This window comes from Camelina sativa, chromosome 14 (assembly GCF_030686135.1).
Source record: "Camelina sativa cultivar CO46 ecotype springtype chromosome 14, ASM3068613v1".
NCBI lineage: Eukaryota > Viridiplantae > Streptophyta > Magnoliopsida > Brassicales > Brassicaceae > Camelina > Camelina sativa.
In genome coordinates, this window is record NC_141893.1 from 7,570,451 (window position 1) to 7,586,761 (window position 16,311).

Below are 16,311 nucleotides of genomic sequence, written 5' to 3' on the forward strand. Positions count from 1 at the left end.
TCATTTGATTATGGTTTGTGCTTATATATAAGTTGTATCATTCTATTTGATAATAGTACACAACAATATAATACAATTATATTCTCTCTATTCACATGGTATCAGAGCCACAATGATCTAACGATCGACTTTGTTCCTGTTTCTAAGCTATGTGTTTCTATTGTTTATTTTTGTTTTAAGCCAAGTGCTTCCACATTCAAGTTCATTATGAACCTCTGAATCTAAGCCATCGAGTTTCTTTTTATTCAAGTCTACTATTTTAGACCTCTGAATCTAAGTCAAATATTTTTCTTTTATTTTAAGCCAAAAGTGCTTCTATCATTCAAGCTTATATATTATAAGTCTTTGAATCTATGTCGAATTTCATTTTTTTTTAAAAGAAAAAAATTGGATCTCCTTCTCTAACCATCGTTGATGTCGGCCACCTCAACATCACACAACTCGTCATCGTGTCGAGTCTTTAGCAAATCTTGCTCAACAACAGCTCATATTCTCAATTCATAAACGGATCTCCAACACTTGGACTTGTCAATCTCAAGCCGTTATTTTCGCTTCGCTTCATCACCCCTTGAGATTGAGGGGGCGTATTAAGGAAAGAGTATCATCATATCACCTATGATTACTCAAATCCCATATATTACTTTAATATACATTAATTATATTATTCTATGTAATCCCTTTAATTATATCATTTGATTATGGTTTGTGCTTATATATAAGTTGTATCATTCTATTCTATTTGATAATAGTACACAACAATATAATACAATTATATTCTCTCTATTCACACAAAGATGCCTCAAAACTAATACTAAGCCAGTCAAAAACCTTACGAATAAAAGAATAACGGGTTTATCTCATTTCTTCCCAGCTGTACCTATAGAAGGTAGGTAGTGACATAGTAGAAACAAATCAAAAGCAGAATATTCACCTCTTCGTTTTGAGACTCATCCTCAAAGAAATCATTGCATGTCACTGTGGTTTGGTGGCTTTGTCTAGTAATTTGGCGACTCCGTACATATCTCACTATCTCGGCTACTCGGGAGTGGTAATTTCGCGGATGCAACTATAGAAGGAAGGAGAAGTAATAAAATGATCACATTGATCATAGTAGACAAAATCAAAAGCAGAATATTCACCTCTTCGTTTTGTGAATCAACTTCAAGGGAATCACGTCCTGTCACTGTTGGTTGATGATTTGGTACTGTGATTTGGTGATTCAGTTCACAACTCAGCATATCAGTCTCTTGGAAATGGTCATTTCGCTGTGGTACCTGTAAAAGGAATGAGGTGATCAAAGAACTACTTAAATCATAATAACGACAAATTGAAAGCAGTATTTACACACACACCTCTTCGCTTTGTCTGTCTTTATAATAATCTAGAACACCAGCTTCATATAAATCACAGCATTTCACCGTAGTTTGGTGCTTTAATTCAAAACTATGTATATCGGTTTCTTGGAAGCAGTCATTTCGCGGCTGTACATATGAAAGGAAGGAGGTAATAACGGGACTACGTATAAATCTTTAGTAGAGATGGATCAAGAGCAGAAAACTAACCTCTTTCTTTTGTCTGTCTCTAAAACGTTGTACAGAATCAGCTACAAGGAAATCACACCCGTCTGTATCCAAAAACTTGAGGCTCGGAGGAAGTTCTTCCACTGAATTGAGTTTCTTACAGTTATTTAGGCAGAGAGTTACCAAAGAGGTAAGATCTCTGATGCTTGATGGTAATCTCTCAAAATCATGGCCGCTAAGATCTAAATATGTCAGCTTGGTGAAATAGCCAAGTTGATCTGACAACAACTTCACATTCTTGCAGTTGTCAAGACAGAGCTCAATCAAACAGAATATGCGCCGATCTTGACTTGCGTCAGAGAGTTTCACCAATGATCTGAGGTTCCCACAGTTGGAAAGTGTGAGTGACTGCACCTGAGTTAGCTCTGGCATTTTTTTGAGTCTTCTGCAGTTCCTAAGCCAGAGAGTTTTCAACCAGGACAGACTATTCATAGCTTCTGGTAAGTTCTCAAAATCATTTCCGCTGAAGTCCAGTTTCTTTAGGAACTTTAACTTACCAATCCCATCTGAAATTTTTTGGATGTTTAAGTTGACAAGTATTAGCTCTTTCAGGCTAGGAATATCTGGAAAGCTATGAAGGGTGACAGGTTGACCATTCTCTTTGTAGCTGAACCTCATGATGTTGAGCGAACTAAATCTGTTGAACTCCGAGATAGACTGAGGAGCTTGCTGGACACACATCGTCGTTGTAACCGGGATCTGTTTCTCAGAAGTAAAGGAGAAGTATTCAACATATCCCTGAAAACCTGAAGAAAGCTTGATGTTTCCATCGACCGATATACTCAACACTTCAACCATTTTCATTGTTGCATTTGGGAACTCCAATACAATAAGCTGCTTCCCGGCACATGTGTATATAAAAATTTCCAGGGGCTTGTTACGCTCATGATAGTAGGATAGCTTAAGCCTGTTGAGGGTGGAACTTTTGCCAATGGAGTGAGGGATTCCTTTTAGTCTCATGCAGCGTTCCAAAATCACATCCTCGATATTTTGGAAGATCTGGAAGTTGTGTGAGATTCTTAGATCCCGTCACATCTAGTCTCTTCAAATTTCTGAACACCTAAAAAATATACAATAATAAAAGGAATTACTTTGAAATTAAATATTCTCTTGCAAGGATTTCTATATCGCATTATATATTGATCTAACAAGACCACAGACACAAGCATTAGGCTCCTACGAAAAGTTACCAGTGTTCCACTCGAGAGCGTTTCTAGATTGCTGTGACGCAGGTTGAGTTCAACAAGAAAATATGGATCCAGCCTGAAAGGCAAGGTTCTCAATGGAAATGAGTCCCAGTGGAATAACCGTAGGGTACGAGGCAGGTCATGTGAGTCTTGAATGAGCAGCAGCGCCGATTCTCTGCAATCTACATGCTTGTAGACCTTGAGGAATTTAAGATTACGCATACGGTCAAGAGCAGTGGTCTTCATAGACAATGCACATGTCATTTCACACGTGTGTAGTGACATGCATTCAGTTTGTTCTGTTCCCTGTTGATAGAAACAAATAAGAAACTTGGCGTAAATATAAACCTTAACGCATACCAGCAGGAAACCTTGAAGTATTATATGAGTATATAACAAGACAACAAATTATGCATATGCGTACATTTCCTAGAGCCAGTGCATAACAAATTTCCTCAGGATCCCCAAGGTATTTTTGAAAGTCACGCATAATTTTTCTTCCCATTTGTTCTACCAACTTAGGCACATACCAAGTAGTTGATATATCGATGAGAGACTTCTCCGCTAGAACTCTTATCCCCAAGCTTCTCTCGGGTCTGGAACAATCAAGAAGAGAAGTGACACGCTGGAGACTGTCTCCATTGAAGAGACATGCAACATGAAGCAAAACATTCTGATGTAGTTTTGGTAAGCCCTCGTAGCTAATTTTCAAGATCTCCATTATGTTCTCGTTAAGGCTGCTTTCAAGTGCACTTAATGCTTTTTCCCACTGCTCAGGAGTTGCGTTCCTTCCACGGAGAAATAAAGCGTAGGTTTGAAGGGCAGAAGGAAGGCCGTGTGCAAGCCGAGAAGTCCTTCTCCAAAAGCAATATGGTTAAACATCTGGAGGGAATCCTTAGCATCCAAGCACATGGCCTTGTAAACTGTCTTCACTCCACAGGTATTGAGCAATCCCATATCTCTAGTGGTAATGATAATTCGGCTCCCAGGACCAAACCAGTTAGTCTCTTTTGCTAGGGCATGCACCTGCTCCACTTTATCAACACCATCAAGTACAAGCAACACCGTTCGGTGCCCGAGTGTGGCTTTTATCTGGCGGTATCCAGCTTCCACACTCCTGACGCCAATATCATCACGAAGAATACTGCAGAGCACTAGTTTTTGTAAATGCATTAGATCTTGGTCATGGTCTTGACGAATACTCTTAATGTTCTCTATGAAACAGCGAGCTGTAAATTTAGGTGAGAGGTGGTTATAGAGACACTTGGCAATGGAAGTTTTTCCAATGCCTCCCATCCCCCAGATTCCTATCACACGAACCTCATCGGATTCCAGATCCAAGAGAGGACAGAGACCTTCCAGCTGAGCTTTCATCCCAAAAATATTCTTGGAATCTATTTTATGCATCGATGTCACACGTCTTGCAATATTTCTGGCAACCCCTTCAACCATTGTAGCCTCATCAATGCTACATTGAAGGAGAATTTCAGTTAACGAGAGGACGTTTGGGAAATTTTTGCTGAGTAAGAAAGGAAGAGCTAGCTTACCAGGTTTCGGAATCGACGCCGGTAAGACTGGCGATTAGGTTAAGAGCTTCTCCCCATCGAAGAATGGTATCTGCCGTTTCTCGGCTTCGGTGGCTATCTAAAGCGAAGTTTCCTCGCTGGTGTCTCACGGCAGTGAACGTTTTCACCAACTTAGAAGAAATCTTAGAGAAGAAGATGAATATTTTACTCTTATTCACCTTCACATTGTCAATACAATGCTTTTAGATATATATAAGACAATCGGAATAATGAATTGTGTCTAACTCCTATTGATTGAGGAGCGTGAAGTCCATGTCTAGCTGCACCTAATTCCTGTTGATTGAGGAGCGTGAAGTCCGTTCGTACAGTCTTCATGACAGCTACGTGGTACTCTGCTTTTGACTGCAGCGACTGCAACGCTATTTGCAGGGTTTTGTTTCTGGTGAAACTCGTTCGTATGACAGCTATGTTTTTGGACTTGTTGGTAGGCTTTCTGGTGGGCTTCCTTAGGCCCATGTTCTGCATTAGATGACTTAGACAAAGTAAGAGGGATCTTACTGTTATTAGGCAGAAGGATCTACTCTGTAGAAGACCGGGAAGACATCAATTTTCCCATGACTCATACGCTCCATTATCAGTTGGAGTTCCATCAAGCATCACCTTGAGGTAGCATAGTTCTCTGAGAGAACTACCACAGCAAACCTCGAAACTTCTATGGCTTTGCCGAGTTTGTCGGAAATATGATCGCCTATCTCAAGCCTTTGGTCATCTTTGAAGGTAACGATTCGTTTTCGATCAAGGGCTGCGTATAAATGGCTAACAAAGGTTTTTCTGGTGTCTTCCCCTCTGAAGCCGAGAAATACGTCATATTTCAATACACGAGGTGCAGAGTAGAAAGCCATTGTTGACAAACAAAACAAGCTCGTCGATGAATTTAGTACTCTCTGGTGGGTCGTCTGTATTATGAAAAGACGTGCTCGCCCTCGCCCTCGCCCTTTATTATTGGAAAGTCAACGCCACTCGCCTCCCACTCTCTTGTTGCCTCTTTCTGTGGGATCTCTCATCCTTTTTTCCCAAGGATCTCATTCTTCAAACCAATGTCTTCTTCTACATCTTTGTTGGTTGAAAGGAAGGTGGATGTCTACCTGAGTTTTAGTGGCGAGATATCTCTTGGCATTGATTTTAATTATCATTTGTCCCAAAATGGAATCAAAACTTTTATCTCCGACAGCTGGAAGGAGAAGCGTTGCAGGGCGCTTGATCAACGGACTCTCGAGGCTTTGGCAGAGTCTAAAGTTGCCGTTGTCATGATGTCCGAGAAGCAAGCTTCTTCTGTTGGGTTCCTGGAAGAGCTCGTGACAATACTCCAGGTTCAGGAGGAAAGCTCACTCATTGTCATACCCATCTTCATCACAAACAACCATTTGGATGTGGAAGAAATCTCCCAACACTATCTTGGGCCTCATGAGGAAATGTATCCGTGGAAAGCCCCCATTATGGAGGAAAGCACTTACAAAACTGAAGAACATAGCCACCCAGTGCTCTTTATCTACGGACCATGCAGGGGTAGGCGGATTAAATCGGATCAAGAACATTGCTGATGACATCTGGCTTATGTTTCTCTCTTCATCATTAAGCAATTTCAAAGGACTTGTAGGGATGGATCGCCAAATGAAAGAGTTTCATGAGTTGTTGGCTTTAGAATCTATCAAAGATGTCCGTATCATAGGAATATGGGGTAAGGCAGGTGTGGGGAAGACAACCCTTGCTAGGTACACGTATGAAAAGATATCTGTGAGTTTCCAGACACATGTTTTCCTGGAAAATGTCGAAAATATTAAAGACAAGTTTCTATCAGGAAAATTTGTAGCGGATGATCTTACAAGTTTAGATCATGAGAGGCATGAAATTACAGAAGCAATGCGTAGACACCAAAGAATTCTGCTTATCGTAGACGGTGTGGATAACATTGAACAAGGGAAATGGATACCGGAGAACGCTAACTGGTTTGGTCCAGGAAGCAGAGTCATCGTTGTCGGTCTTAACAAGAATTTATTAGTTGAGTCTGGCGTGAAGCATGTGTATGAAGTTGAGTCCCTAAGATATGATGAAGCTCTTGAACTCTTCTCTCAGTTTGCCTTCAAGCAGCCCTATCATCCTCCTGATTTTGAACAGCTTGCAGTTCGTGCTGTCCACCTTGCAGGGTTTCTTCCTTTCGCCCTTAAATTGTTTGGCTTGTTTTTAACTGGTAAAGGTCAACATGAGTGGGAAGCTGTATTGCTTAAACTTAATGCCAAACATGGTAAAGACATAATGGAAGTTTGGAAGATCATGGAAGCATCAGAGGATAAAATCGAGGATGCATCAAAAACAAAAACAGAATAGAAGTATGAAGAGTCACGTGTGTACAAGTCTCTTACATCTTTCTCTGTTTCTTGATATATAGTTATATGCATGCGAAAGTTTGTAATGTTAGTATCCAATTCTTCTTCGTTCTTATGTTCCTTGAAACTGTAATGCTTCTGTTGTTATTGTTAGTGTATTAATGTATTATACCATGCGAAATTTTGTATATTTCTAGCGTCCGTTTTAAATCGAAACAGAGAATCACTAGATACAAAGACAAAGCCACAGTGAAGCAACCGGAACTTAGACAAGCACTCAAGCAGAGTAGTCGAGTAGATGATCACGACTAGTTTTCATCACATTGTTTGTAGGGAAGATGATTCTAAGCTACTCGACGAGATTACCAAGAGAATTTCTGATATGTTATTATGCTCTGCAACACCACCAAGTGATGAGGTCAGTAACCAATTTGGATTTGGTGCACACATGAAAGAGTTGTATCCATTGTTGGATTTGGATTCTAATGAAGGTGTGAGAGTTATTGGAATTTGGGCAAGAGGAGGTAATGGAAGATCAGCTCTAGCTAGATACGTTTATCAGAAGATCTTTAAGCAATTTCAAAGCCAGTGTTTTCTTGAAAACGTCAAAGAGATTCCTCGTGATTGTCAAATGTCGAATCTAAGGGATGAGTTTCTGATCAGGATTCAAGGAGGGTACTCGAAGATGAAGACCTTAGGTATTGCGATATTAAGCCCACTGGACTCCACGGTAGCCCACCGTACGTATACTTCATTGTCATCAAGTCTCCGTCAATCTCTCGTCAATCATCTCCATCTTCCTTATACGCTTCTGCATATTTCTCTGCGTATATTTATGTATCTTCTGTAGTTAATATTGATTGATTGTGTACGTATCCTCCAAGCTAGAAGACTGTATATAATTGTTGGCCATGAGTTCATGAATAACATAGAGAATTCTCGATTCTGTTCATGGTATCAAAGCAGGATATTTAAATTAAAAAAAAAAAAAAAAAAAAACTCTGAAATTTTTTTATTTTCTTAATCGATCATGACCGAGAACCAGTACCAAACCTCGAACCCGAACCCAACGACTGTGGAGGTGAGACGTACGATCTCTCCGTACGATCTGACAGCGGCTGACAATCCCGGCGCTGTAATTTCACATCCATTGCTGAAAGGGATGAACTACGAAGAATGGGCGTGTGGTATGAAGACAGCGCTCTGTTCAAGAAAGAAATTTGGTTTTCTTGATGGCTCTATCAAGCGACCAGAAGAAGGATCTGCAGATCTAGAAGATTGGTGGACAATCCAAGCTTTGTTGGTCTCGTGGATCAGAATGACAATTGATCCAGCCTTGCGTTCCAACATTTCTCATCGGGATGTGGCAAAAGATTTATGGGATCATCTGAAAAAGCGTTTCTCTGTGACCAATGGACCAAGGATTCAACAGCTCAAGGCAGAATTAGCTTGCTGCAAGCAGAGAGGGGCTGCTATTGAAACCTATTATGGAAAGTTGAATCGTATTTGGGATAGCATGGCCAATCATAGGCCGGTGCGTGTCTGCAAATGTGGAAAATGTGAGTGCAATTTGACGGTGCTGCAGGAACAAGATCGTGAAGAAGACAAAGTTCATGAGTTCTTGTTTGGACTTGATGACTCTTTCAGAACAGTTCGATCGAGTTTGGTGTCAAGGATATCAATCCAACCAATGGAAGAAGTGTATAACGTTGTACGTCAAGAGGAGGATTTAAAGAACAATGTGAAGAAGGGTGAAGATGTAGCTGAAGTCTCCGCATTTGCTGTGCAACAAAGGGCTCGTGTGAATCCACTTGTGCGAACTGATGTGACGACGGTGTGTAAACACTGTAACCGCAGCGGTCACTCTCCCGAGGGTTGCTTCGCTGTAATTGGGTATCCAGAATGGTGGGGTGAGCGTCCAAGAAACAGAGCGATGCAAGGAAGAGGACGTGGTAGTGCTGCAACTGGTGGACGTGGAAGAAACTTGAGCTACGCCAATGCAGTTCATGTTCCTCACATTCCAACTCAAGAACATGTTAACTATGTTCTCACAGACAAAGATCGTGACGGAGTAAGCGGTTTGAATGACAGTCAATGGCATAATCTTGTTAAGCTCTTGAATAATACAAACGGGGGAGCAAGCACTAGCAATGAGAAACTCTCTGGTAAGTCTTCTTCTCCTTCCTGGATATTAGATACAGGTGCGTCGCACCATCTGACAGGGAGTTTCGATTTACTCACCAACGTGAGAAATATGGAACCAGTTTTGATAATCTTGGCAGACGGTAGAGAAAGAGTGTCTGTTACTGAAGGTTCTGTTGTGTTGGGGTCTAATCTGCTTTTGAAATCAGTGTTTTACGTTGAAGAGTTACAATCTGATCTTATATCTGTGGGTCAGCTAATGGATGAGAATCAGTGTGTAGTGCAGTTGGCTGATCAATTTCTTGTTATCCAGGACCGCGCTTCGAGGACGATGACTGGTGCGGGTAAGAGATATTGTGGAACTTTCCGCTTTTGCAGAATGGAGCTGGTAGCATCGGTGGCAACTCGAGATGCAAAAGACTATGAGTTGTGGCATAATAGGATGGGTCACCCATCTGCAAGAGTAGTTGGTTCACTTCCAAATGTTTTTGTTTCTGTTCATTCTGAAATTTCCAATAAGGCGTGTGATGTATGTCTCCGCGCTAAACAAACAAGAGCTTGTTTTCCGACCAGCGATAATAAAACTTTGTCCATTTTTGAGCTAATACATGTCGATCTTTGGGGTCCATATAGAACTCCGTCTTCTTCTGGTGCTCGATATTTTCTTACGGTTGTAGATGATTTTTCAAGAACCGTCTGGATTTATCTTCAAAACGACAAGACAGAAACAGCAACAAATCTGAAAAATTTGATTTCTCTAGTAGAAAGACAGTTTCAAAAGCAAGTGAAACGTGTTAGAAGCGACAATGGCACAAAATTCTTGAGTATGAGTGGTTATTTTCGATCAAATGGAATTGTTCATGAAACTTCGTGTGTGGGAACACCACAACAAAACGGAAGAGTTGAAAGAAAACATCGGCATATTTTGAATGTTGCTAGAGCGTTGCGTTTTCAATCGAATTTACCAATCGATTTTGGGGAGAATGCATTCTAACAGCTGGATATTTGATTAATCGAACTTCGAGTTCTGTGTTAAACGGTTTGACACCATATGGAAAGCTCTACGGCAAAGCACCTGATTATGAACATTTAAAGGTCTTTGGGTGTCTTTGTTATGTTCATAATCAAGGACACAAAGGCGATAAATTTGCTTCAAGAGCACGAAGATGTATATTTGTTGGGTATCCATATGGGAAGAAGGCCTGGAGATTGTATGATCTTGAGAAAGAGGAATTTTTTGTGTCGAGAGATGTGATTTTTTGTGAAGAAGTGTTTCCGTTTGCAACTGCTGAAGTTAACATCTCTAGAAAAGATGTCGAGGAAGACAAAGAAGGATTGTGGGCTCCTATTTCTACAAGCCATTTTTTAGATGAAGAAATTCGGCCTAGTTTGGTTGCACCCTTAATGGGCCAAATAAATTCTGCAAGCCCATTAGAGACCAACCACGTGCCTAACAGCCCACCAGCTGAAATTTCTTCTTCTTCGATGGAAACTCCATCTCCGACATCTCCGACACCTGACGCTCCCAATTCACCAAGAGATACTTCCTCCACGTCTTCTGATACACCACAAAATTCGCCTAGCCGGGATGCAACTCCGGTGGTCACTCCACCATCATCTCTGACACCCGCTGTTGTGGTTGAAGAACCTGCTCCGGTGATTCCGCTTCGACGAGGAACACGACCACGTACACAACCGGTAATTCTCAAAGATTATCATGTTTCTAATACAGCTCAAACTCAATTGTTGGGAATTGGCAACAAGAAATCTTTGTATCCGATTGAGAACTATGTCGGTTGTACTCGGTTCTCTGCTACGCATCGGGCTTATTTAGTTGCTATCACAGAGGCTGTTGAACCACGTGGTTATACACAAGCTATTAGAACTAAAGTGTGGAAAACAGCTATGGGCTCAGAGATTGAAGCTCTTGAGGATAACAACACATGGACGATTGAGGATTTGCCACCAGGAAAAACAGCCATTGGATCAAAATGGGTTTACAAGATCAAGCACAATTCGGATGGGTCTGTTGAGCGTTATAAGGCACGTCTTGTAGCTCTCGGCAACAAACAAATAGAAGGTTTAGATTATAAGGAAACGTTTGCTCCTGTTGCAAGAATGCAGACTGTGCGTATGTTCTTAGAAGTTGCTGCAGGAAAAAATTGGCCTGTGCATCAAATGGATGTGCATAATGCATTTCTCCATGGGGATCTAAATGAAGAAGTTTACATGAAGCCACCACCTGGTTATTTTACAAATGATGAGAAGAAAGTTTGTAGATTGCGCAAGTCTCTATATGGGCTGAAGCAAGCACCTCGGTGTTGGTTTGAAAAGTTAAAAACGGCTTTGTGTGCTTATGGGTTTCAACAATCACTCTCTGATTATTCACTGTTTACATTTGGCAAAGGTGGGGTGCGGATACATATTTTGATCTATGTTGATGATATGATTATTTCTAGCAATTCAGATAAAGCTCTACATATCTTCAAAGAATATTTGGCTTCTTGTTTCAAGATGAAGGACCTTGGTGCTCTGAAATATTTTTTGGGAATTGAGGTCGCTAGAAGTTCCAAGGGATTTTACTTAAGTCAGAGGAAATATGCTTTGGAGGTTGTCAAAGAAGCAGGTCTGTTGGGCTGTAAACCTGCCACATTTCCGTTAGAGCAAAACACCAACTTGTCTATCTCTAGTTCTCCTTTGCTCCCGGATCCTGAACCGTATCGACGTCTGATTGGGAAACTGATTTATTTGGGATCAACAAGACCCGATTTGGCTTATTGTGTACATCATCTGGCACAATTTATGAAGAATCCAAGAGAGGACCATTGGCAGGCAGCATTACGGGTTGTATGCTACTTGAAAGGGACTGCTGGCCAAGGTATTTTTTTACGAGCACAGAAGAATTTCCAGATCACAGGCTGGTGTGATTCGGATTGGTCAGGTTGTCGGAACTCAAGACGTTCAGTGTCTGGGTATTTTGTTCAGGTTGGCGATTCCCCTATCTCATGGAAAGCCAAAAAGCAGGACACAGTGAGTATGTCTTCCACCGAGGCAGAATATCGGGCCATGGCATACATCACCAAAGAACTTTTGTGGCTGAAACGTGTTCTTCATGATCTCGGCGTCAATCATGATCAACCAATGCGTCTTTGTTGTGATAGCAAATCTGCAATTTACATCGCAACAAACCCGGTCTTCCATGAACGTACGAAGCACATCGAAAATGATTGTCACTTTATCCGCGAAAAAATACAGAAAGGTATTCTTGCACCAGTTCATGTTGATAGTAGTGCTCAGTTAGCCGACATCTTTACAAAACCACTTGGTGAACAATCATTTGAAGATTTTCGTGTCAAACTGGGCATTTTAAATCTCCATGCTCCAGTTTGAGGGAGGGTATTGCGATATTAAGCCCACTGGACTCCACGGTAGCCCACCGTACGTATGCTTCATTGTCATCAAGTCTCCGTCAAACTCTCGTCAATCATCTCCATCTTCCTTATACGCTTCTGCATATTTCTCTGCGTATATTTATGTATCTTCTGTAGTTAATATTGATTGATTGTGTACGTATCCTCCAAGCTACAAGACTGTATATAATTGTTGGCCATGAGTTCATGAATAACATAGAGAATTCTCGATTCTGTTCATTAGGGTTGATCAAAACAAGGCTCATGAGTCAGAAAGTACTACTTGTGGCTAACAACGTCGATAAACTCGAACAGCTAGATGCTCTTGCGGAAGATTTTAACTGTTTTGGTCCAGGTAGCCTAGTGATCATAACTACACAAGACAAACAACTTCTTGTTGCGTTTGGGGTTAAAATTGTGTATGAAGTTGAGTGCTTAAGGTGCTTTGAAGTTCGTCAACTGTTTCGTCAAATCGGCTTTAGAGAGAGAGATCTTTATGATCCTGGTTCCAAATTTTCTGAATCTTCTTGAATGGGTAGGTAACTCTGTTTCTGGTCCTAGAAAAATGGTTAGGTTCCTCTGCATAACTTTTAGAGGTAAGCTTTTTATTTAGGTAAGTTTTATTATACGTACTTAGGAAGATTTGGCTTAGGATTAGGAATATCGTTTATCTAGTAGCCGGTGTGCAAAAAAAAGTGAAACCGTTGATCCGATAACAATGCATAAACCGTTGATCTGTTTTATGGAGGTTATTTGGTTAGATAACAAATAAATTTGCTATGGATTTTGTGTAAACGGAATGAACTTGGGCTCTCCTTACATTGAAAGCCCTGTTGTTGTGTGTGAACGAGTGTTCCCAGTTCGGAAGATAAAAAAAATGTCAACGTACATTATACAGTTAATGACGGAATTTTAGGCGCGGGATTTAACCATCTCCACGCTCCACCGCCAACGTACATTAATATCATTCCTTCCCACGTGTTTTTTCTCTCGTTGTTGTGCAAAAGTAAAATGTAAATATTGAAGACTGAACCAATCGATCGTTGCATTGCCATCATTATTCTATTCCTTTAGTTATACGTAATCGTGATATTAAAAGGAAGAGAAAAAAAAATCACATCCATATGCAATGTTTATTCCAATTCCTCCTTTCTAAAACGTATGTGAGAAATACTTTTGCTTTAGTGCGGATGATTCCAATGAAATCTAAATAAATCCTAAAAGAGTTATGTATATTCACTCAACTTATAATGCTCTTATTAGCATTGCTTGATCATATAAATTTGCTATTTTAGATCAAATTTATGAGGAAAAGGATTATATCATATATATATATATTATTATATAAATCTTAGTTTTTAAAGTTAGTAATTCATATAATCGCAACATGTGTCAAATATCGATAATATTTTGACATGTGTGAAAAGAAAATTTATTTAATAATTATAGGAAAATTAAAAAATTCTAAATATAAAAAGATTACAATTAATATTTTTGAAAAGTATATAAAACCAAAAGTAGGTGGTAGTAGTGGGTCTCGTGTCACTTGCAGTCTCTTCCTTCCTGGTCCGCGATCTCTGTCATCCGGCCAGCGATCATGGCTACTATTGCTGCCTGGTTCCACATGACCACATACCACAGCTGGGTAGAGAAGTGCCTCTTCAACTGCAGGGTGGTCAAAGCTCTTTCCGGTGAAAGGTTTGATCTCAGAAAGAGATCATCATGGAATATGAAGAAGGTCTTCATCAAAGGAAAAGATGGCCTGTGCCTGAAGTATCAAGTTTATGAGCCTGTTCCCAAGCGAGACTTCTCAGATCAACTCTTCACTCCTAGAGAAATGGATGGTAAGAAATCTGATTCAAGCTTGTTAGTGGTTTGCTTGTTAATCTGTTAAATACATGATGCTGACATGGTGTTTAAATTTTTTTGGCAGGTTCTTGCTTTCAACCATGAAACGAACCTAGTAATGGCGATGAAGGCAATGGACGCCGCAGCCAGCAGCCTTCCTTCGTCGTGGTTGCATTTGTGTTTGGGAACACATGGAAGACGGTTTCCGACTCACTCATCTATGTCTTTGTCCAGCATCCATTCGATAATATTTTGACAGAAAAGAAAATATATTTAATAATTATAAGAAAATTAAAAATTCTAAATATAAAAGGATTACAATTAATATTTTTGAAAGTATATAAAACCAAAAGTAATCTATTATATCACTAATTCTAGTAGCAAAGTTATATATTAAATTACTAATTTCAATAGGAAAATATGTGCAATTAATAAGGAAAATATTTGCAATTTAAAAGGAAAATATTTGCAATTAATAAGGAAAATATTTGCAATTTAATTGCAATTATTATTTATTATAATTATATAGTAAAAATAAACGTATACAAAAAAAGTGATTAAAGTAGAAAAAAGTTTAATGTGTTAAAATTACTAATTAACATAATATAAGAAAAATAAGATAATCAAAATAAGAAATTAATGTAATTTTCTTAAGTTTTTCAATCGGTGAATGATTTGATAGCGAATTCAACACTATGTTATTATATAAACATTGGTTTTCAAAATTAGTAACTCATCTGATCGTGACATGTGTCAATTTTAACAATTAAAGATTTTTTCATGTGTTATACAAAAACTTTGTTTTAACATATTTGTAAATTATAAGAAACTAAATTTTTTAACAATTTAATAATATAAGAAGATAGTTTATATATGTATATAGAAAATAATACTACTTCTAATTTTAAATTACTAATTCTATAAGAAAAAGAATTAAGAAAATTATACAATTAATTACTATAATAATACCACAATTAATTAAAATTATACTGTCAATTATTAATCCTAAAAGAAAAAGGATTGTAGATACTCACCTTTACATAAACAAATAATTTTACCAAAATAACATCTTTGAATTTTTGATTAATTTATGATAATGTTAGTGTAGTTTTATTTAAAATTAGTTGGACAAGTAGTAAAACTATTATGTATCAGATTACAAAATATGAAACAAATATATTTAAGATATTGTTACCTTTTTCATATATGAGATAAAATTAGTTTTCAGATTTTTTGAGAATTATGTTTAATTAATTTTTAGTTTTTAAAAAAATATTAAGTAAAGTATAAATTTGATACAATGCACATATTTTTTGATATGAAAATTATAAATGTAACTCATTGGGATTGAGTGTATATAATTAAAATCTAATTTTATTATCATATAATATACAAAGAAATTGTATTGCAAGATAGAGTGTGTAAACTCTAAATCCGTTTTTTTTTTTAAATCAAATGAATAAAAATAATATTTTGAATACAACTTAAAATTTTGCATATTTTTCTTATATCCGATTAATACGCGGGTCTAATCTAGTATATATATATATATGATCATTGCTTCAATACAAAGGAAAAATTATGTTTGGTGTACGATTTCACGTTTCACATATATCAGAATATCATCATCAATCATGTTTCTTCCATCGGTTCAAAACAAAGTTTCATATTTTCTCCAACTTAAATACTGAATGTGAATGTAGGACTATATATTTACGAACAAATTCGTATATACGACAATACTAAGAAGGATGATAACTAGTCACAAATTTGTGTGTTTCTGCAATTAGTTATATTTATGTATTACTACTACCAATTTTTAATACAACTAATTAGGCCTGGACATAAAAACCGTACCCGAATACTCAATCTGGAACCCGACCCGAAAAACCGGGTTCGGGTTGGGTACGAATTTGCCTATAAAATCCTATTGGGTTCTATTTTCTAATACTCGTGGGTTCGGGTTAAGATCGGGTAATACCCGGTGCCCGTTTGGATACCTATTAAATCCGAACATATAAACATATTTATAATATTTATCATTAATATAATGCAATTACCCCAAAATTATGATTATAATTTTGAATATTTAATTTAGTTTTATACCTAAATATCAAAAATAATCAAAATATCTAAAATATTTTGTTATGTAAATCAAAATTTAACTAAATTTATTTAAATTTAATTATATTTTTTCGGGTATCCGGTAGTTTGGGTACTAATCGGGTTTTAAA

The 16,311-nt window shown here is 38.2% G+C and overlaps 1 protein-coding gene, 1 long non-coding RNA gene and 2 pseudogenes across 3 annotated transcripts; 3 read left to right on the top strand and 1 right to left on the bottom strand.

The window, feature by feature from the left end:
• Positions 1 to 712: 712 nt before the first annotated feature.
• Positions 713 to 5,195, bottom strand: LOC104740458 (disease resistance protein RML1B-like; annotated as a pseudogene). Its single transcript, XR_015580769.1, has 9 exons — positions 4,954 to 5,195; positions 4,579 to 4,825; positions 4,315 to 4,532; positions 3,192 to 4,235; positions 2,771 to 3,073; positions 1,563 to 2,640; positions 1,353 to 1,481; positions 1,140 to 1,274; positions 713 to 1,066 (listed from the first exon to the last, which is right to left on the bottom strand). The product of XR_015580769.1 is annotated as a disease resistance protein RML1B-like (transcript).
• Positions 5,196 to 5,263: 68 nt separating this feature from the next.
• On the top strand, positions 5,264 to 6,858 carry LOC104743360 (disease resistance protein CHS1 pseudogene; annotated as a pseudogene).
• Positions 6,859 to 6,975: 117 nt separating this feature from the next.
• On the top strand, positions 6,976 to 12,760 carry LOC147927928 (disease resistance protein CHS1-like). Its single transcript, XM_087485942.1, has 2 exons — positions 6,976 to 7,375; positions 12,474 to 12,760. The coding sequence occupies exons 1-2, from the start codon at positions 6,976 to 6,978 to the stop codon at positions 12,758 to 12,760; spliced, it is 687 nt and encodes a 228-aa protein (XP_087342068.1).
• Positions 12,761 to 13,760: 1,000 nt separating this feature from the next.
• Positions 13,761 to 14,440, top strand: LOC147927929 (uncharacterized). The gene is made up of 2 exons (XR_015580697.1): positions 13,761 to 14,073; positions 14,163 to 14,440. It is a non-coding gene; the product is annotated as an uncharacterized LOC147927929 (long non-coding RNA).
• The last annotated feature ends 1,871 nt before the right edge of the window (positions 14,441 to 16,311 follow it).